Here is a 19,679-nt window from a genome sequence, read left to right on the forward strand (position 1 = left end):
CCCGAGAAATTGAAAATCACCTCATTCTACCGATAAGCATATCCAGGACGTATCTGACGCCATCAACAGCGCTCGTCATGGGCTCAGCTTATCTTGCCGCCGGCATGCCGCGGCATGCCGGTCGGCCGTGCCCTAAATCCTTTTGGTCAAGCCGGCACCCCCATCATGTTTAGATGATAAGTGTACGTTGTTCCCTCCAATTTTACTCTCAAACTGGTTTCTCCAATCTGTTCATTTACCTGTTCGGCATGGAGCAACACACCTTTCGCCGTCGGGGTCTTGGTCTCCAAGGCGTCGATGCGCAGCGAGTCTCACCAGGCTACGTCCTATACTCTCCTCTTACATCCAACACTGCACATCTAATTTCGACTTCTGGCAAAGAAGTCCACCGTTGGGACCTACCCCACCGAGCTGGTCGCCATGCTCGACTCCTCCCAGGGGGTACCTTGGCCTACAACGGAGTACACCCAGATGCACCGCGATTATTCCCTATGTGGGCGAAATATCGCGGCGGCGTGATGATGCAGGTCGATTCAACCGGCAAGGTCTTACGCCAGTATTCCGACCCCTATGCACACCACGATCAGAATCATCTGGATGATGGCACGCTTCTTTACACAACTCTCGAGCCTCTTACAGCCGACGAGGCTGCACGCGTGGAAGGCGGGATCCCCGACAGCGAGGCGCCCGACGGCGTGATCTATGGCGATTGCATCAAGATCGTGGATCCATGGTCCACATCGAATGAGTCCTCCTCGGCCGACTTTGACGGCACCGGTGGCAAAGCAGGCGCCAAGCTGCTCTGGTCCTGGCGTGCAATTGATCATCTGGATCCGAAAGCCTTCGCCGCTTATCCACATTACCCTCGTGAACACTGGCCGCTGATCAATAGCGTTGCGTTCGACTCGGAGGGTAACATCATTGCCTCCTCCCGCAATGCCTCATCGGTATTCGTTATTAGTCGCAAGACTGGCCAAGTACTCTGGCACCTTGCTGCGCCTACCGTGAGCCAGCAACACTGCGCACATCAGGTTAATTCAGCGGGCGACATTTTGATTCTTGATAACGGTGTTTTCCGACCGGGAGTCTCGGTGCCGTTTTCACGGGCCATCATTGTTTCCCGAGACAAGCAGATCAAGTGGGAGTACAAGGATGTGTCGACGGGTGGATTGGGATTCTTCACTCCATTCATGGGCTCGGCGCAGCAGCTACCCAGCGGAAACGTGTTGGTCTGTGAGGCTGCCTCTGGTCGCATCTTCGAAGTTACCGAATGCGGTGATCTGGTCTGGGAATTTGTTGTACCGCAGTTGCAGGATTACAAGAAGGTCATGGATGAGGATGAGCTGGCTGAGATGGAGCGCATCGGGTTTTCGAATCAGAGCAACGCGATCTTCAGGGCTTACAAGTACCATCCCAAGGAGGTGCCTTGGCTCAACGAGGGTGGAATTTGAGTAAGTGTGGTGTCGCATTATTTTTGTTTTCGATACATGGGTCTATCTAAGTAGATGCCCTGTAAAGGGGGTATCAGGGTCTATTTGAGTTGTATAGTACATCCTTGCTCGTTTTTCGAGGATAGGGTTTTGGAACAAAGGGAAAGTGCACAGCGAATTTCTAGTATCCATAAACAGGTAGAGAAAAAGGACAAGAAAGGAACGATGAATATGAGACGCCGAAAGGGATATATTCATTTCAACCAAGGGATTCGCCAAGGTGTGCTTCGGGGGTGGACGGAATATCTGCCGGACTGCCAACGTCACGGATGACTCGAGTCTCCGTCGTTATTTCTTTGGCGGGCTTCTCTATCTCCTTGACCACCTTTTGAGGGGGTTCGTGGACCTTGCGGGTAGAGGCATATTTGAGAAAAACGATGATCATGACTTGAAGAGAAGACAACGTCAGTTCTATAAATTTATAAAGAGCACAAGAAACACTCACATGCGCATGTAGCAACCGTCAAAGCAGCCCGTCTTGTAAGAATCCATCGCAGACCTTCAATCTCGCTCTTGCCATCGCTGTTAAGCGACACAGTGATCTTGTAGTTCAACTCCTGGACCGACGTATCGATAGTCCGCTGTTGCTCACGAGTAGACATTTTGTGGTCATTGAACATGCCCTTGATGTCGTCTTTCATCCCCGCTAGCTCCTGGTTGAGTCGCTGGCCGAGGATGTCCGCTTCGTGCTCTAGTTGAGTCCGCGAAGCTCGTTGTCTCTGAACTTCTGAATTGCGGGCTGTTTGTAGCGATTGCTGAAGCTCTGAGCACGCAGCCTTGAATAGATAAGACTCATTCTCCACGTCCGATTTGGAGGTCAGGCTTTGCTTAGCGAAGTCGATGTTATTCTGGAGAATGCTCCGGACTGCTTTCATGATGGTGATAGAGTGTTCGTTGGTGAATCCACTCTGAGAAAGATCTTGAACGAGGGAATAGGTATCGAAATGATGCACGTAGGGCGCGGGAGACAGATGTGGCGGCTTGTCATGAGAGGAAGATGGTCCCGTCGGAGTAAGATATGTTGAGGGAGAGGGCATGTGGTAGACATCGTCAAAAGCGCTATGACTGGCATAGGGAGGCATCTGAGACATTTCTTCGCCCACGTCATTGGATGAGTATGTCGAGGACACGGGGATGTTATCTGAGCTTGGACTTTCTGCCTCATTTTCATGCCTTTCTTGGGGCCTTTCAGCCTCGGTCGATTTATTGGATTTTGTTGAATCGGCAGCAACCAGTTCCGGCATTGACGAAGCGGCCGCCTCTGCGGTGTCATTGTGGGAATCCGGGGGCACCACTGGCGATGACGATTGGTCTGGAGAAGTGCTCTGCTCTACTGTTGCATCTCCCTCTTTCTCTGATGGGGCACCCTCCACATCTTGAGCTAACTTGCGGTCGTTGGGTCGTGAGGGGGGAGGTAGATTTGGCTCGACCGCTGGGCCATAGCGTCGTTGGTATGCCTCTTGGGCGCGGCGGCGGCTCGTATGGAAGTTGCGGTGGGGGAAAGGAGGCCGTAGCGATCGATATGTGGTTGGCTCACATGCCCAAGCAGCACGCATAAAATTCGGGTAAAGGAAAGGGAGCCGCGGCATGGCCATGGTGAGTTGTAAGAGGAGAAACATTTCCCGTCGGCGAAGTTGCAGTGACGTTGTTCCCCCGCGGGTAATGGGATTAGGTAAGCGCGCAGGCTCGAGGACTCGGCGACATGATTGGTTTGCGGGCATGCGGGCGTAAGTTCTCTCGACAGCGTTGTTGTCCTGCGTTGTGAGATGGCTCCCTCTGCTGGAGATCTGGAGCCCAAGAAGGCTGATGATCCTCGAGGGGGTCACCCACGGCCACAGAGTTCAGCACTGCCCCTGGAACCACACAACTCTCCCCGCCCCAGAAGATCCGTCCGTCTCCGCAAGTTTCTCTACGCGGACGATGTTAAGATCCTCGTCGATGTTGATGCCGTAGCCCCCACTCTACGTCGCGCGAACGTGCAGTTAAAGGCTCGTTTCAGGAAGGCCGCCACGGCCATGTACGCATGAGCCAACTGTATCTTTACCTGACGGCAATAATGCTCTATGCTTGGAGACGTTCACTTGGGAACAGGCGGAAGTTCAAGATAGTAATCACATATATACAAAGCGACTAGCCTATCGCTGTGCCAACAATCCGAATAACAGCTCCGTCCGTTTCCAGTAATCCTGTGCAAGCTTCTGGATAGCCTTGACAGCTTCGGGGCTCGGATTGATGCTTTTCTGGACACGGTCCACAACACCAGCCAGCTGGGTCGAGTCACCAAGCATGTTGGACAAGTAGATAGTATCGAAAAATAGCTGCACTTTCCAGTCATGCAGGACTTCGATCGTCAATGCAGTAACGTTTGTCTCAGACACGGCATCGGCTTTACCGTTATCGGTGTCAACTCCATTATCCTTCTCATCGCTAGCTCCAGTTGAGGGATCCTCAGAATAAGATTTGTCAGTGGTGCTTGCAGAGGTCCAAGTCCCCATCTCATCCAATGTAGAACTGAGGGTTGCTTCCAATTGCTTTTGCAGCTCCTGTTTTAGAGCACGTACAGTCGACGGGTCCCACAGGTCGGAACCGTTCTCATCCATAGTGGCGGTCAGACGACGTAGGAACTTGAAAGTACCCGGCGATGGTTGGACCGGCACAGCGGGTTCTCCTTCCCACAATGTGCGACCAGGTACAGTTCTGAGCTTGTTGGTCTCGTTCTGTGCTTTGGACGATGGCACAAGAGATAGACGACCCGTGTGCTTGACAATTTCTGCTGCAAGCAGCTCTTGCAGATCCGGAACGATGTTATTTGAAAACATGAAGTCGTCGGTAACAAAACCAGCGGGAATGTCCCGGCGCACCAGTCGGATGAGTCGAAGCAAAAATGTGGCTTTTTCAGTCTGATGTGAGGTTCCAAGCGATTTAAACGCATCGCTAAATGATTTCTGCAAAGCGTCAAATGCTTGACGAACTGCGGAATGAAGGGATTCGGATAGGAATTCGGGATCGTCCTCGTTGAGCCGGGGGGTAATGTCAATGTCTTCGTCTTCCACTTCACCACCGACCAGAATATCAGTCCATTTAGAACTGCGGAGTGAATCGATGGACTCTTTGACTTCTTCGATAGTGAGCAGCCATGCCTGATAATTCTTCAGGACTTGAGATACATCATCATCACGACCGAGAAGCCGATCTGCAACGCTCTGTTTGAATGCGATCGCGCCGTTGGAGAAGTCCGCGGTGATCAGATCAGAGTCCCAGAAGGACCCCACGGGGGTGTGTTCAGTTGTTTCCCAGGAGGAAACAGTAGACGAGACCTGGCTCGCGATCTCGTCGCTTGTCTGCACTTTCACGGTCAGAACCCGTTTGAGATTCTCGTTGAAAATGCTGCGAAGCCGCTCCAGCACATCAACAGAATGATGCGTTATAGTTGATCCCCAGGAAGAGAGCCAGAGTTCCAAGGCATCTGCCCGTAGAGAAAGCAGACCAGGAAAGTCGTTGGTTTGAGTGAGAGATTTCTGACAACCCTCGCAGAACCTCTCGAAAGCCTGCAAAGACCACTCTTTGATTGAGTCCACACCTTCCGTGCGTCCTAGCTCGGTCAGCTTGACCCACGGCGTGAAATTTATGACTTCTGGGGCCGCCCAGCGGCCCAGCACATCAATTTCGAGCCCGTCCAAACTGCGTATCTCAGGGTCCGAAAGTATGGGTCTAGCCTTGAGTTTCGATAGGACATCAGAGAACTGACGGGAGCGCAGGGTTTTCGAAGTTTGAAGCGAGCGTATGAAAAGGCGCAGAGCATTGGGGATGTTGTGCAACGACAGATCTAACTGGTTGGCGATCACGTTCGACCGCAGTTGATGAAACCTATGGATAGCATCATCGGCGGATGAATTTGTAACAATGCAGAGCGCGGCAAGCGACTCGATGATATTGTCATCTGTCGCAGTGTTGGATACCAGGCGCTTGTCAATCCGTTTCAAAAGGGCGTGGCGTAGAGATGCTAGTTGGTTGCGGAGATCTTCGAGAAACGGAGGTGTAGTTTCGTGTTTCGAGAGATTGTTGTGAAGCTGCCGAGAAACGACCAGAATCTTTGCCACAAGTAACAGGGAGGCCCGTTTGCGTAGCAGTCGTGCAATAGCAGTGGTGCAGCGATGCAGCAGAGCGAGCTGCGCACCAAAGGCATGCTTGTCAGCATCTACCCAGATTAGCAATAGGCCACCATGATCGCAAATTCGAATGACATACCCCTCTGCGCTGCATCACTCTTCATCTGCCGAGCATGTTGGTGCTTCTTCTCCACAAGCCGTGGATTGCATCGGCGTCCAACATCAGCTAGAGTCGACTCCACGTCTTGGATCTCCTTATTCATCACAACAATTGTCTCAGCCGTTCCGACGAGCTCTCTGTAGCGGGTACTAGAATCAATCAAATCAACGTCAGTCAAGTTCTAGTAATATCCAGCAACGACCTACCCCACGAGAGCTCGGAGTTTCTCCTTATTGCTTGCGATATCCCGGCGCAATTCCTGTTCCACACGGCGAACTGTAGGAATTGGGTACTGAAACGCATCTTGCCATGACTTGAGGCTCTGGGGGTCCGGCGCCTCCGGGGCCATGCTGACGTCGTCACCTGTAGAAGCTCGAAGCTCGAAGCCCGCATTGAGACCAGATCGTGAATAGCGTGAAGGCGGTGTGGGGCGCGCAGGGGCAGATCCAGCGACCAATTCAGGTTTAGCGTTGTCTCTGTTTTTTACCGCCCTGATCTATATGGAGATGTGTATCCGTACGAAGTTTAGACTCAATTATTGTTGATGAGGGGTGCTTGATCACCTTGGGATTGCAATTTGCGCAGTCCAGATAGACATTTCATGGGATAATTTCTGAGTGGGTTCACGGTTGGTATAACAATGTCTAGTCAAAGAAACAGCCATTCTCTTGCTTGAAAGTCTTGAACTGGTATGCGACAACACCACAATGGCTCCTGTCTGTTCTAGTCATGAGAGTATGACACAAGCATACCGCTAGATCCATCGGTCCATAGATTATGTATATCGAATCACCCATCAGCAGTCAGGTCTGCCCAGTTTGGAAGGTGGGTTGTGCTTATGTCATCTATCTTATCAGCCTCTAGGTGACTCAAAGAAAATGGGCCCCGCAACTTCTGATGGAGTTGCATCACATTTGACTGCACACGATCCTCAAAATGCCGCTGATTGAATCAGATGCGCCGGTGGCCTCGCCGTCAGATGATCTGCCAGATCATCTGCCTTTCCCACCCGTGACATATTCCCACATCCTCCACTGCTCATACCACGATTGGCACGCTCGGTATGCACTTTCATCTCTATATTCCACTATCTTTTGTTGATATTGTCTAACATACCTCCACCAGTTACCGGACCCTCGTTCCTAAGTCCCGAATTATCCCACTTCCATCCACATTCGTCTCTTACCTCCGTGCCGACGGCATTGTCCTACCCCCCGAAGCCGCACCGCCGAGAGAAGATGACGACCTTGACACCTTTTCCGACTCGGGCGAGGAAGAGCCTGACCCATCAACCGAATGGCCCGAACTACACACCGAGGTTAAAAACATCATCTCCGAGTTCGGAGGCCAGGTCACGCCCAAGCTAAACTGGAGCGCTCCCAAAGACGCAACCTTCATGTCCGCCACAAACGACACAAAGTGCATGACCCCGAACGACATCTATCTTCTCCTCAAAAGCAGCGACTTCATCACCCACGATCTAGACCATCCATTCGACGACTGTGTGCCTGACACCGTCAACGACAATGACGCCTCTCCAAATGGGCATGCCCTGGAGGGCCAGGTGCCGGAAGTGCCCTACCACCTCGTGCTTCGAAAATATGCCAACTTCAATCCATCTCTCGAGTTCCGGTGCTTTGTGCGCAATCGCGTTCTTCTGTGCATGTGCCAGCGGGACCAGAACCACTTCGATTTCCTTTTCCCTATGCGCGACATGTTCCGGTCGCGGATCCAGTCGTTCTTTGACGAGAAACTCAAGGACACGTTCCCCGACCCGAACTTCGTGTTTGATGTTTATGTGCCAGCTCCCCACCAACGGGTTTGGTTGATCGATATCAATCCTTGGGCGCCGCGGACAGACCCGCTGCTCTTTAGTTGGCTCGAGATCCTGCAGAAGCAGGACCCTGTTGGGTTCGAGGAAGAAGATGACATGACTGAAGGGTTCGTGCGGATATCCCTGCGCGACGGGCGTGTAATGGATGTCTCGTCTGATGGCGAGGCTGAGCCCGAGTCCAGTTCCTCGGACGACGAAGAGGCCGAAGCCGAGAATGTCGACGTCGAGGGTGATGACCAAGCTGCTCCATTCTTGCCCGAGGTCCGTCTCGTGAAGAAGGATGACCCGGAAGCGTATTCCTTTTCCACTCCGCAGTACTCCGCTCACAAGGTGCCGAAGGAGGTGGTCGATGCTTCGCTGGCGGGCCCTGGTGGGATGAGCGAATTCATGGGCAAGTGGCAGGAGATCCTGCAACAGCAGATCCGCGAGGATCGGGAGGCGGGCAGTGACTCGGAATGAGCACATCAAGTCTCTGGCGTTACGTGTTTTGGAGGCGTTCAGTGACATGTTCAAATGTCTGCGTAAGTGTTTCTGCATGGTGGGTTGGGTATACAAAAGTCCCTGGTCGCATTTCTTTTGGCGAGTCACGAAAGATTGTTTCTTTATATAACCACAAATGCTACAGCATCAATTTCAAGCCCAAAAGGAGATCTCAATTATGAGTCTAAATGGCCAAGCGGCCCCTGAGAATATGTACAAATTGAAGTGGTAAACCCAGCCAAATCACAGTTTATGCCTCTTCTCCCCAGACGCGAGCTTACGGAACTCTTCCTGCGGAACTCCCCCCAAGAACCGCTCAAGGCCCATAAAGGCCTCAAGCCCATTCTGGCGATCTAGAAGCTCACGCTCGGGGCGACGCACCAGTTCCTTAATCTTCAGCAAGCTGGACTGGTTCAAATGCGTACCCAGCCGATCGTCCACCTCGGTAAGGACATTCTTCAGGAACCCATCCGAGTCCTCTGGCTTACCCGAAGAAGCCTTAATCACCTTGTTCACGAACCCGGTGGACACCAGCTCGTCACAGGTAATCCGCTTGCTCATGATGAGCGCCTCGTTGGCCTTGGCAATGCCGAGCCGCTCGACAAACGCGCGACTGGCGCCGCCCTCGGCGACCAGACCGAGGGACGAGAAAGGCGTCAGAAGGAAAGCGTGTGGAGCGGCATAGATGAAGTCTGCGTGTGCAATTAGGGCTGCGGAGAGACCGACCGCCGGTCCATTGAGTGCTACAACTAGGATCTTGCTGTGGGTGTAGAAGGTGCGGGTGACGTCCACGTTGTTGGCGACAAAGCTGCGAACAAGATCGCGGCGCGCGCTGGAGTTCAGGTCGCCGCTTGGGCGGGAGCTGGTGACATCGGCACCACTGGACAGAGGGCTGAATGTTAGTGTACGCCTGGGCATTCCTTGAATAGAATAGCGTTGGAAAAGTGGTTGGGGAGTATATCCATACGCGGAGAAAAATCGGCCAGTGCCCGTGAGAACAGTAATAAAAATATCATCCCGCTGGTCAATCTCTCGCAGGCGCTCGCCGAGAAGGTAGTATAGCTCCTGGTTGAGGGCATTGAGCTTGTCGGGCCGTTTGAGGGTGACGATCGCTACACGACCTTGATAGGTGAGGGTGACAAGCTGGTCGTTTGACATGATGAAAATACGGCGCTATGTATTTGCTCGACTGTATGAAGACAAACCACGAAAGGGGCGTGGGGAGGTTGGTAAGTCGATCGGATACCAACTCGTCCCCATTCATTGTTCTCTTCCCCGGCCGCCTTTTGCGGGGAGAAGGCGCGACCCGCCGAGGCCCGAGGCTTGTCATGTGACCTTTGTGTTTGCGCTGTTTGTCTCGCAGAATCCGGGCCCGTGACTCCGCGGTCGATCAGACAATTCCAGGTCGAGTCTTGCATCGCGGATTGTATACTGTGAAGAACATCTCAGGCAGCTGAGATTATTCATTCAAATCACCTGCGAAGTACCACCTCAACTGCACCCACCATGTCCTCTATCCTCCGCAAACTCCAGGGCGGGAACTTGGAGGTTTTCAAGGTAAGCCCACATCTCGAGATCGCCAGCCCATCGCGCTCCTTTGTCTCTTTTGAGGATTCCCCTTCTTCCACAGTTAACACTCACATTACACTCACCCTGCGAACCTGCTCACTAACTGGCACCCTCTAGTTCGGCATGTACGTCCTCTTCCCCATCGGCTGGATGTACTACTTCGGCACAAACCTCGACGACCGCTTCAGTGTGAAGGGCTTCTGGCCAACGGCGGAGCAATCGCACAAGATCCCACTGGACAAGGAGGAGATTGACCAGGAGCTGTCACGCATGCGGATGGTCGATAGCGTCCGGCGCGAGCGGCGAGAGCGCGAGGCCGCCGCGCAGGCCCAGATTCAGGCCCAGGCGGACTCAGGGAGTCAGCAATGAGCCGCACACTCCACACCTTGAATATCGTACGAAACATGAGCAGGTTCGAAGAGCGGAGACAAAAGAGGCATTGGGGTGGGGCCTTCGATATACAGATATGTTCCCTTGCCGCTCGGGCGGTCGATACCGAGATGAACGGGAGACGGTTCGTATCATGGGGTTGCACCCGTGTGAGGGGGATTTGACTTGTATAACACTACACTCTGCTCTGGGCACACTGGGAGTTCTGGCGGGATCGTTCAATTAGGCATTGTACATGATACTGTGGTTACATATTCAACCTCTGGTTTTTGGTTTCGCGCTTCCATGCGTGCTGATTCACTTTTCTTCGTCACTGTAAGTATTCTAGTGCCATATGGGCAGTATGCTATCATTACTGGGGCGCTGATAAGGCCCCGTCAAAATTATGTGCGAATCCATGTCCGCAAATATCAAAATCTCATGATACCGCTAGCCAAGATCAGTGTCGATTGACAACAGAGATATCAATTGGCAATAGAACTTTACACTGATCAGGGGCAGTCGCGTGCAACAGCCAGCAGCGTAAGGATAGGCGGGGAGATGCAATGATAAAGCGGGATGCCGAACCCAGTCAGCCTTCAAGATATGGCTCTCAGGGGAGCCAGGGGTAGAAATGAAGGTAGCGAAATAACTCCAAGCATGCGCCAGCCAGCTGGGAGACAAAGAATAAGACGGGCGAGAGGAGACTCGCTCGATAAGCAATGTCATTCCCCCCAAAAACAAACGTGGAAGCGAGAGCGTTGTGCTGCTCCTCGCCGGCGATGAATGCCCCAATGCCCCGCAACTCCTCCGTTCAGACGTATGGAACAGATCACAATTCAGCCATCTGCGTCGTCGCTGCAGCGGTATTCTTGGCTGTCTCATAGACGACCTCTAGACTTTGCGTGGCGGCGTCGCTGAACACGGAGCCTATGGAGGTGAGGCGGGTGGAGATGAACGGGCGCTCACCGGCCCAGTAATAATAGAGGCGGCCGTAGACAGAGCGAAGGTGGTCAGGGAGGTAGACGTAGATGCCGGTGGCGATCATGGTGACAAGACTGAGCAGCAGGGAGTCTAGTGTGGTAGAAGACGGCAGTTAGCACACTGTTTTCCAAGCTGAGCCGAAGTAGACCAAGTCAAGGGACAACCCACTGAAAATGAATTTCTCGGTTGGGGTGAGCATGTAAATCGCGAACGTGACCTCGTACTGGTAGATCTTCAAGCGCACCCAGCGAACCAAGCTCGACAGAGCCCAGAGCAAGACCTCCATGGCGGCGAGAATAGGTAGTGTGTCGCTGTATCGGGGTTGGATACGCGCGCAGGTGATAGGGCAGTCACTCGTTGCGGCCTCTGGCTCTTATGCTCTGGCGTACTGCGGGAAACGACTGTGCTGCAACGTGGCCCCCGTTTGACGGAAGAATGCAGTGTTACGCTCAAATCTCGTCGGTCAAACACAGGCGCAGACTATTCCAGCAGTGGCTTGGTAGACCGGTCTTGAAGAGCGATAAACTCAGATTGAGTGCGCTCGCCTCTGCTGCTGAGGACGGGGTTGCACAGGCGGATGTGGGAACGGACAAATGATAATCGAGGATAACAAGTCTATGCGACCATAGCGATTGAGACGAGTGCAGATAATAATGAGAAGTGAGAAGGTCGAGAGTGGCAGAATGGACAAAAAACGTCGTCGCGGCTCCCCTTTTGCGGGTTGACTTTGCTCCGCCACGGTGGTTGCGTTCCGTGCACAATTCTACCCGCCCCTTTTAGCACCCTTCGGCTTTTGGCTCTCCGTTCTCCGTTCGCCGTTCTCCGATCTATCTATACACATTTCCATATCCTATCTGATTCTTGATCTGTAGAGCGCCTTTCTCCCGAGAATTGAGGCTAGGTCTGCCCCACCGTGCGTGTCAGGGGCATAAATCGCAGCTTTGACTGGTCACTCTACCGTGGAACGAAGACCGTGGACCGATCAATAATTAGGGATCAATCATTGAATCAGCATTTCGTGGTTATTATCACCACACAGAGCAGCAATCACTATGAGACCGGCCATGTCAATCCCAGCCAATCATGTACTTACTGTAGGTAACAAATCCACGTCAGTGTCCTCAAATACTCCATAGCCTCAGTCGACATTGCCCATTCAATTCAAGTTGCAATTCTAGTCTGAAGGTCCCTGGGCAATACGAAAGCCTATAGAATCAAATTGCACAAGCGACAAAGCTCAATGGCAATGCCAAAGTGTGATCATCGTCATATACGACAGAACATGTCCAACCAATGGATCAGCAGCAATGCCGATTACGCAAACCACCGCCATCCAAGCTTATCTTATCGGGCCCAATGATTCTCTCCAGCAGCGCGAATCCTCCGACTCGCCGTGGCCAAGCATGCTTCGCCTCTGGACCCGGGCATCCCGGGCCCTGCAACAGCCCTATTGCATCCCGATCCAACTTTCACATCGCACCTTCTCGCACACGGTCTCGCTCCCGGCCAAGCCCCTCCCGCCCCGCCTGAAGATCGACGATGCCGACCTAACCGTATCCTACCTAAAGGGCACCGGGCCTGGCGGCCAGAAGATCGTGCGTAGTCTTCTTGCATGAGCATCGCGTTCAGTGGCAGTAGCTGACTCTTGCCACCTGCTAGAACAAAACCAATTCCGCCGTGCAGATCATCCACGGGCCCTCGGGGGTCGTCGTCAAGTGCCAGGCGACGCGCTCGCGTTCGCAGAACGAGAAGATTGCGCGCCAGCTGCTGGCGGATAAAGTGGAGCAGCAGGAGAAAGGGGACGAGAGTCGTGTCTCCCTGAAGGCGGCTGCGGCCCGGAAAAAGAAGGCGAGTAAGGTGAAAAAGGCTCGAAGGAAGTACCGCTCGCTGGAGTCGGAAGGCCAGGAGCAGGAGGCCGAGGTCGATGGAGATGTTGAAGTCGAGAGAGAAGAGGAAGAGGTGGGAGTGGAGGAGAAAAGCGTGTCGGAACGAACGCGCAAGAGCTCGCCTTCGACATAGAACTTACTCTATGGTTGGTGAGTCTGTCTCTTGTATTCTATATGTATATACATGCTACTCTCGAGGTTGGCGTTTACGGTCATTCTAATACCAGGGAGTTCAGTCCTTGCAGAAAATTCATTGGGGCAAGTCCTATCAGATAGATGGAAAATTAAAAGCAGCCCGTGAGTCTAGATTCGTCATTGCATGTGTGCCGCCCCTAATATGCTTCAGCAGTCTGTTCGGACTTTGCGAAATGGTGACCGCGCCAACTGTGGGCTTTTTTTTGATGTAGTTGATTCGTGCAAGGGTTGTGTTATTTGTCGACCCTGTCACGACCAGCTCAAGAAATATAGCTGCCCAGCACAGCCTTGGCCTGGTCATCAAGTCGCTCCTGCGCGAACTGCGAGATCCGTCCACCGTGCCGCTTGTCCGCCTCCTTCAGGTAGTTGCCTACCCAGGCCTTGAGGTCCACACCGGTCTCGGGCCAGGGATCCTTCACTTGCGGACGAATGGTGTTCAGGGCCGTGAAACCAACTCCGAATGACATCTCCTCAACATCCACCTCCGCGATGATATCATCCTTGTGGACAACCTCCGGAGGCAGCTCCAGAAGCTTCAGCAGCGAGTTGCAAGTAAAGCCCCATCCCTTTGCGTAACGTGTGGCGAAGGCATCCGAGTTGGCAAGGATCTTGGTGAGGGAGAGAACAGCAGTCTTACGGTCCAGAGGGCGAGCAAGCTTCTGGGTATCTTGAAGGATGACATTGAGGTAGACGGGGGTGAAGAGGCTGGAGCGGGTGGATTAGTTCATCATAATCAAACTTCGAGAGCAATGGGATATCTCACTTTTGTTGGATCTTCTCCGTCACCTGCATGATGAAGTCGGGGTTGTACCCCTTGTCGTCGTGGGCAGTAATGAAATGGAAGAACCGAACGAAGCGAAGCGACAAGTTCTCAGTCTTGGAGTTCTGCAGACGCTGCAAGATGATCTGCATGATGGAGACGAAGTATTGCTCCAGAGTGGCCCTGATCGACAGTGTTAGCAGATGGAGGCTTGCATGCTTGGAGAAGTCGAGACGTACGGAGGGAAGGTCGCAACAACAGTCTCCAACAAATCAAAAGCGTAGCCCTCATTGGCCTTGGTGGAGACCAGCTTTTGGAAGATACCTAGGGTGGGCTCGATCTGGTTATGCTCAATGATGTATTGAGAGCCTCGCGGGATGATCGAGGAGAGCAGGCGAACAAGGGCGGGAATGTTTCCTCGCGACTCCCACATAACAGGCATCAGGATGGGGGCGATCAACTCCTGGTAGTATGTCGGCAGAGTTCCGGAAGGATTGGCCTCGAGCAGTGCGGCGAAAAGCTGGAAGACGTAAGGCATGAATTCTGGAAGAGAGTCAGCTGCGATACAACAAATTTGCAATTTGACTAGTTTACCTTGTACATCTCCCTGAAGAATCCCCGCGAAGGGTGCGTACAGGGCCTGTTCGAGCTTGTCGGGGTTGGCCGGGGCCGCGAATCTATGTTATAGGTGAGCTTCTCACACTCGATCGTGAGGAAGGCAGAAAACGCTTACCGGATGAAAGCACCCATTGCTTCGAAGAAGAAGTAGTAGAATCTCGGGTTGCTAGGGTTAGAGCTGATGATCTGCGTGATGGTGATAAAGCGTTGGAGCACAGTGTCCGTGAAGGGAACCACACCGTCACGAATGACGATCAAGACTCGCATGACGCAGCGCATCAAGAACTCATTCTCTTGCACCTTCTGGGGCGCCGGGTCCTTCTGGATCAGCTGGAAAATGTGCTCCAAGAGGTCCTTGGCCAGTGGTGTGATTGTCGCTGCAGGGATAACAGGCTGGCCCTGGCCATCACTCAGGAAGAGAGCCCGTTCCACGGCGATAGCAGCGTACGTGTAGACAACATAGTTCGACGAAGCTAGGTGCTTCACCAGTATAGGAAGCACCTGCTGCCACTGTTCCTTTGTGATGATGCTCCGGAAAGTGTAGAGATACTTGATAGCATCAACCTTGAGAATTGGGTGCACGCCATCTTCGGCAATGAGGTCTGCAGCGAGATGCTGCTGGAAGAAGTCTGTGATGCTGACCAGATTGTTGGTCGCTGTAACACCATGTGTGGAGGTTGCCACTCCCTTGGCCGCAATCGCAGAGTAGAGATAGGTCGCCGTATCCTTGGCCTTCCAGTTGGATGCAGGATCCTTGGCGTATTCAGCAAGATAATGTTCGGTGTACTGCAGAACAACCTTGGTCACGGCTTGCTCGAACTTCTCCGCCAAGCGTCGGAGGAAGTCGGTCGCAGCACGCCGCCTGGTCTCGCTATCAGATCCCTCCAAGTCTCGCCGAATGAACTCAATTGGCTCCTCCTCGAAGAGTTCCTCGTCCGACTCGCGCAGGCTCACATTGGGTAGGATAACCTTTTCGACGATCTGACCCAGGGTGCCCTCAGCCTCGAAGGCACTAGCATGCTCGGGCATGCTGGCAACCGAGGTCAAGAAGTGAAGTGCCCGGCTGACAAGAATGTCGTACTTGGTTTCCTGGCCAATGGTGGTCAAGAAGTTCCACGAGCTCTGGATAAATTGTCCGACATGCGGCCCAAATGCATCCAGGAACTTCTGCACATACAGAGTCAAAGCCTCGAAGATTCCAGCACGAACATATTCCAAGAGACCAGCCTCGGTATCTTCATCTGTGTGGAGCAATTGATTGTCGTACGTCAAGTACTTAAGCAGGATTGAAGCGATGGCAGAAATATTATCTTCGAACATGGGAGGAAGGTCGTGGCAGGAAAGATCGTAGAACAGCTTTATCATAAGATTGAGCTGGGTGAAACCTTGTGTCAGGTTTTCCTTGTGGGTTTTGTTTTGCTCCAGGTAGTTATCCAATCCCTAGAGCAAAAATCGAGAATTAGCCCTTTGTCATAAAAGCACCGGCTATTTGAAAACGAGAAGCTGCGTTGAAAATTACCTCGAAGAGGGCCAGGAACGGAGTCCCGAATTTCTCAAGAACGTGGTTGATCTCCACGTACAGCTCATTGGACTGGAAAAGAGGGCGCCATCGCTTGAAAATCGAGTGCGCGACCTGAAGGACACCAATGTTGACGGCAGGGTTGGCCGGCGACAGCTTCGAAACAAGGTCCTAGGTGCAAAAAGGGCAGGTCAGCTTTGGCACTCAACATCACCTATTTCAAACAATCACTCACATCCACCAGAGTATCCCATCGCTCCCAGAAGTCACTATCAGCAATCGCACTGACGGCCTCGCCCAGCTGAGTCTGGATACCTGGGGGCACGGAAATCATCAAGCTGATCAGCTCGCGCTTGATGGTCGCAACCTCATCTAGCGGCAGCTTGTACTCCCCATCCTCGTTGACCCAGTTTCGCTTAATGAAGTTCTTGAAGCATAGAGCGCTGGCAAGACGAATTTGATAGGGAGAGGACTCCGACGCCGTGATCTGGAGGAGCTGTAGCGAGAAGCCCGGCTTCGCCTCTTCCTGCTTGAGGACGCTCTCGGCTGGAATAACAAAGATAACCATCAGAAATGTTGGTTTCGATCCTCATCATCATTATCTTAGCTCACCTTCCTTGTTCCGTCTAGGGTCCAAGCTTGCCTCCAACAGAGCTCCAAGAGCCTCCGCCATTTTCACCGGTACGTGGGGTATCAACACAAGCGAGGGGGATAGGTAAGAAGCGAAGCGAGTGGGCAAGAAGAGAAGAGGAAATTAGAAGTTGAAAAGAGATGGTCCACCAGCGAGTAGATGCAACGATGGGTCAAGAAAGAAGAGCCAGGACAAAGCAGAGCTCAAACGGCGAAGACCATAATAAATAGTGAGGGCCGATAATTGTACGGGCAGCCCACTGCGTCAACATACGCTAGTCCCAATATAGCTAGAACATCACATGCTCTACGCTATCCTATATCGGGATGTTGGTGCCTTAGGCGGTAATGGATCTACTCCGGGCACAAATGGAAGTAGGTAAATAATCGAAATGAACAGGGCTCATGTGGTTCTCGTCTCTAAACTATTTTATATCATGGCTGTGGAAGGTCTTTGTAATTGATAGGTCTGTATGAAGGTGAACTCCCCAGCGCCTCGTCGCTCAATTGCATAGAATCGGCAAGTATATGTCGCAAGACACCGATCGACTAATTTGTCGTCTGCGCTGTCCCAATTGCTTTCAGGAAACCATAAAGTCAAATACATGGGCAATGTAGTTTTGTCCTTATATGGGTTCATGAGAATACAAACCTAGGTAGTTGAAACTTGGTCATAAATTAGGAGAAGCTTGGTGGCACCCAGTAGTCTACTGAATCAGAGAGACGTATGTCCTGCGATGGCTAGTTTTCTAGCCCAGTTGCGTAGAGGACTAATTCAACACTCATTAACTTTCGAAGCCCGCTCCCAAAATTTGTTTATCTTGGTATGTATGGGTACCAGAGCTATTCCACGACATGTGTTTCTCAGATGGAGAGCGATTGGCCTCGTCATGCCCAGGAAGTGTCTAGATGGACTGTTGAGCTTATTTGCGACAGAGGAACAGAATGACAATATGTAGATGCTTCTGGAAAGCTTGCAAGCCCAATCACCATTGATATACTGTTCGAGGCTTCCTTTCTCATATGGCAAAAAGAGACGGTCGTAATGGTGGAATCGAGTGAAAGTAAGGCAACCAGATGCTTTGCAAGCTAAGACACGAGACATTCTTTCTCATCCTACGCTAGGCATCTTCGAGAGCAGTAGAGATGCGCCTGGCGATAGCGGATAGTTCATGGAGATGACGCTTAATAGGCCAATTTATCGCCCTCCAGCATACCAGGTTTGTGGGAGACCACGTCGTTCTCATTCTGGAGATGGGTATTTTCTCTCGCCGTCAAGCGCTTCTCCGTGTTCTTTTGTCTCTCCAAGTAAGCTGTAATGAGGCTCAATTGGGCCGAAATGCAAACCCATTAAATGCAGGTACCATCGCCTAGTTCATTTTCACATCTGCACCATGCGAGAGTCGTATTGGAGGATGACGTGTAGCTGTGGGAAATAATGCGGCGGCATCGGCAACGTCAGTTCTCAAGAGCCTCGCCGAGATCATGACATTTTGTTGACCAACGTGTTCCAGCACAGAGATCTGGAGGAGTAGCGTGTCAAGCCCCAGCCAGCTTGACCAGTTGGCTGAACCGATGTCTCGACGTTTCGGAGGTGGTGTCATCTGGTGGTGTCCACATAATGCTAGTCACCGCAGCTGAACATTATGATTATTGTCATGCTCGTCGGGTTTCGGATACGATGGTCTGTTTCACGTCAGTCTTTTTCAGCATGCCTGTCATCAATCCGCTGACCACTGAGCTAGAGAATGTGGATGTGAGATAGCTGGTGGCAACAATATGTAGACTTCAGGTCCGGGTTAAGAGGAGCGGCATCCCCGAGGGAAGGGAGGGTGGGGACCAAGTATTTGAAATTGTAGACATAATAGAAATAACTATAATTCACTGTGTACATACATATGTACATGCAGCCGGGGTATTTTTGAGGTGGAGGGACCGTCCACAGTGGCTTAGCTGAGAAGTGCAACCTGCCCGCCCCATCGCAGGCAAAAAAAGGGACAGAAGTGCGTGTTCCGAAGCATATATGCGACATTATGGCAGCACCACCTGATCTCCATTAATAGGTGACAATTGATACCCCAGGAGCCCTTTTAGTGACACATCTGAGCTGCGAGGTTGTTTCGTTCTTGTCCGCTTGGAGGAAAAAGGCTGTGATACCTTCCAGGCAACGCGTTAGACCCATCCAAGTAAGGCAGTCCCATTAGCGGCAGGATCAACGAAGTGTGGAGAATTGATGGTCGACCCCAGACCAGAGCAGGCCGCTTGAATAGATCAACTGTCATCATACTGGAGCTAGATAGTTAATTTATTCTTCCGTCGAGTCTGCCGGGATGGCAATGTTCCCGACTACTCAACAATCTGTGTCCACCTCCAACACGCGAAGGTCTTCGGTCATGGTCAGTACTTCGGTTATTTTCGATCGGCAAAGATTTCCCTATTGACGAACTGTGGCTGCGAATATTGCGTGGTCTACATATATACCAGAGGGGGGGCAGTACTCGGGGCACCCAAAGGCGCTTGCTTCCGGGAGCGCCGGTGGTCTGGGCTGGCTGCATGCAAACCGGGCTAGTACGAGCGATAGGTTCTAATTCTGATTCTGATTCACGGCCTCACGGTCTGAGGAAGTCGCCCCAGAGATCATCTCATCGGGCATTGGGAAGGCTTCCGAAAGAGATAGGATCCAGCGGGGTGCAGAACATTCCGTCACTCCAGGTGGCGGAGGAAAAGGACACGGTAGGAGTGCGAGTGGCCTCGGTTGGCGATGAGGCAGTTCTTTCTGGGACTTCCTTTCTTTTTCTTCTCTTTCTCATAGGGTGTCGGGGTGCATGGGATTACCCACTACTACCCACCTGCACGCACGCCGATCAGCGTGCCCGGGGTACTCGTGCTAGTGCAAGAATTCCAGTGTTGAACTAAGCGGGATTTTCTGCAAGATCCGGGGATCCATAATGATGAAACCTCGCAAGGTCACCGAGACGAGGTTGGCTAAAAGAATCGATGGCTGCCGGAACAAAAAAAAGACTAGGAGATGACATGAGTCGTGTTGACGCTAGGAGTATACACTTGATGAAGGCTC

The 19,679-nt window shown here is 52.2% G+C and overlaps 10 protein-coding genes across 10 annotated transcripts; 5 read left to right on the forward strand and 5 right to left on the reverse strand.

Moving 5' to 3' along the window:
• Nucleotides 1-248: 248 nt before the first annotated feature.
• On the forward strand, nucleotides 249-1,451 carry N7459_009636 (uncharacterized protein; the record flags this gene model as incomplete). The annotated part of the gene is made up of 1 exon (XM_056948804.1): nucleotides 249-1,451. The coding sequence occupies one exon, from the start codon at nucleotides 249-251 to the stop codon at nucleotides 1,449-1,451; it is 1,203 nt and encodes a 400-aa protein (XP_056796029.1).
• A 238-nt stretch (nucleotides 1,452-1,689) lies between these two features.
• N7459_009637 (CCDC90 family protein) lies at nucleotides 1,690-3,085 on the reverse strand (the record flags this gene model as incomplete). The annotated part of the gene is made up of 2 exons (XM_056948805.1): nucleotides 1,690-1,877; nucleotides 1,936-3,085. 2 exons carry the CDS (start codon nucleotides 3,083-3,085, stop codon nucleotides 1,690-1,692), a joined length of 1,338 nt encoding a protein of 445 aa, XP_056796030.1.
• A 171-nt stretch (nucleotides 3,086-3,256) lies between these two features.
• On the forward strand, nucleotides 3,257-3,517 carry N7459_009638 (uncharacterized protein; the record flags this gene model as incomplete). The annotated part of the gene is made up of 1 exon (XM_056948806.1): nucleotides 3,257-3,517. The coding sequence occupies one exon, from the start codon at nucleotides 3,257-3,259 to the stop codon at nucleotides 3,515-3,517; it is 261 nt and encodes an 86-aa protein (XP_056796031.1).
• A 108-nt stretch (nucleotides 3,518-3,625) lies between these two features.
• N7459_009639 (COG1/VPS51 family protein) lies at nucleotides 3,626-6,108 on the reverse strand (the record flags this gene model as incomplete). Its single annotated transcript, XM_056948807.1, has 3 exons — nucleotides 3,626-5,688; nucleotides 5,739-5,908; nucleotides 5,966-6,108. 3 exons carry the CDS (start codon nucleotides 6,106-6,108, stop codon nucleotides 3,626-3,628), a joined length of 2,376 nt encoding a protein of 791 aa, XP_056796032.1.
• Nucleotides 6,109-6,695: 587 nt separating this feature from the next.
• cdc123 (cell proliferation protein CDC123) lies at nucleotides 6,696-8,052 on the forward strand (the record flags this gene model as incomplete). The annotated part of the gene is made up of 2 exons (XM_056948808.1): nucleotides 6,696-6,820; nucleotides 6,885-8,052. 2 exons carry the CDS (start codon nucleotides 6,696-6,698, stop codon nucleotides 8,050-8,052), a joined length of 1,293 nt encoding a protein of 430 aa, XP_056796033.1.
• Nucleotides 8,053-8,316: 264 nt separating this feature from the next.
• On the reverse strand, nucleotides 8,317-9,231 carry N7459_009641 (dodecenoyl-CoA isomerase; the record flags this gene model as incomplete). The annotated part of the gene is made up of 1 exon (XM_056948809.1): nucleotides 8,317-9,231. One exon carries the CDS (start codon nucleotides 9,229-9,231, stop codon nucleotides 8,317-8,319), a length of 915 nt encoding a protein of 304 aa, XP_056796034.1.
• A 348-nt stretch (nucleotides 9,232-9,579) lies between these two features.
• On the forward strand, nucleotides 9,580-10,011 carry N7459_009642 (uncharacterized protein; the record flags this gene model as incomplete). Its single annotated transcript, XM_056948810.1, has 2 exons — nucleotides 9,580-9,630; nucleotides 9,760-10,011. The coding sequence occupies 2 exons, from the start codon at nucleotides 9,580-9,582 to the stop codon at nucleotides 10,009-10,011; spliced, it is 303 nt and encodes a 100-aa protein (XP_056796035.1).
• Nucleotides 10,012-10,843: 832 nt separating this feature from the next.
• On the reverse strand, nucleotides 10,844-11,281 carry N7459_009643 (serine palmitoyltransferase small subunit family protein; the record flags this gene model as incomplete). Its single annotated transcript, XM_056948811.1, has 2 exons — nucleotides 10,844-11,085; nucleotides 11,164-11,281. The coding sequence occupies 2 exons, from the start codon at nucleotides 11,279-11,281 to the stop codon at nucleotides 10,844-10,846; spliced, it is 360 nt and encodes a 119-aa protein (XP_056796036.1).
• A 1,021-nt stretch (nucleotides 11,282-12,302) lies between these two features.
• On the forward strand, nucleotides 12,303-13,014 carry N7459_009644 (peptide chain release factor family protein; the record flags this gene model as incomplete). Its single annotated transcript, XM_056948812.1, has 2 exons — nucleotides 12,303-12,590; nucleotides 12,655-13,014. The coding sequence occupies 2 exons, from the start codon at nucleotides 12,303-12,305 to the stop codon at nucleotides 13,012-13,014; spliced, it is 648 nt and encodes a 215-aa protein (XP_056796037.1).
• A 322-nt stretch (nucleotides 13,015-13,336) lies between these two features.
• N7459_009645 (uncharacterized protein) lies at nucleotides 13,337-16,646 on the reverse strand (the record flags this gene model as incomplete). The annotated part of the gene is made up of 8 exons (XM_056948813.1): nucleotides 13,337-13,781; nucleotides 13,840-14,019; nucleotides 14,076-14,379; nucleotides 14,431-14,513; nucleotides 14,570-15,894; nucleotides 15,974-16,144; nucleotides 16,209-16,519; nucleotides 16,586-16,646. The coding sequence occupies 8 exons, from the start codon at nucleotides 16,644-16,646 to the stop codon at nucleotides 13,337-13,339; spliced, it is 2,880 nt and encodes a 959-aa protein (XP_056796038.1).
• Between the last annotated feature and the right edge of the window lie 3,033 nt (nucleotides 16,647-19,679).

Source organism: Penicillium hispanicum (assembly GCF_028827665.1).
Source record: "Penicillium hispanicum strain IBT 35686 chromosome Unknown utg000008l_segment0_segment0, whole genome shotgun sequence".
Classification (NCBI taxonomy): Eukaryota; Fungi; Ascomycota; class Eurotiomycetes; order Eurotiales; family Aspergillaceae; genus Penicillium; species Penicillium hispanicum.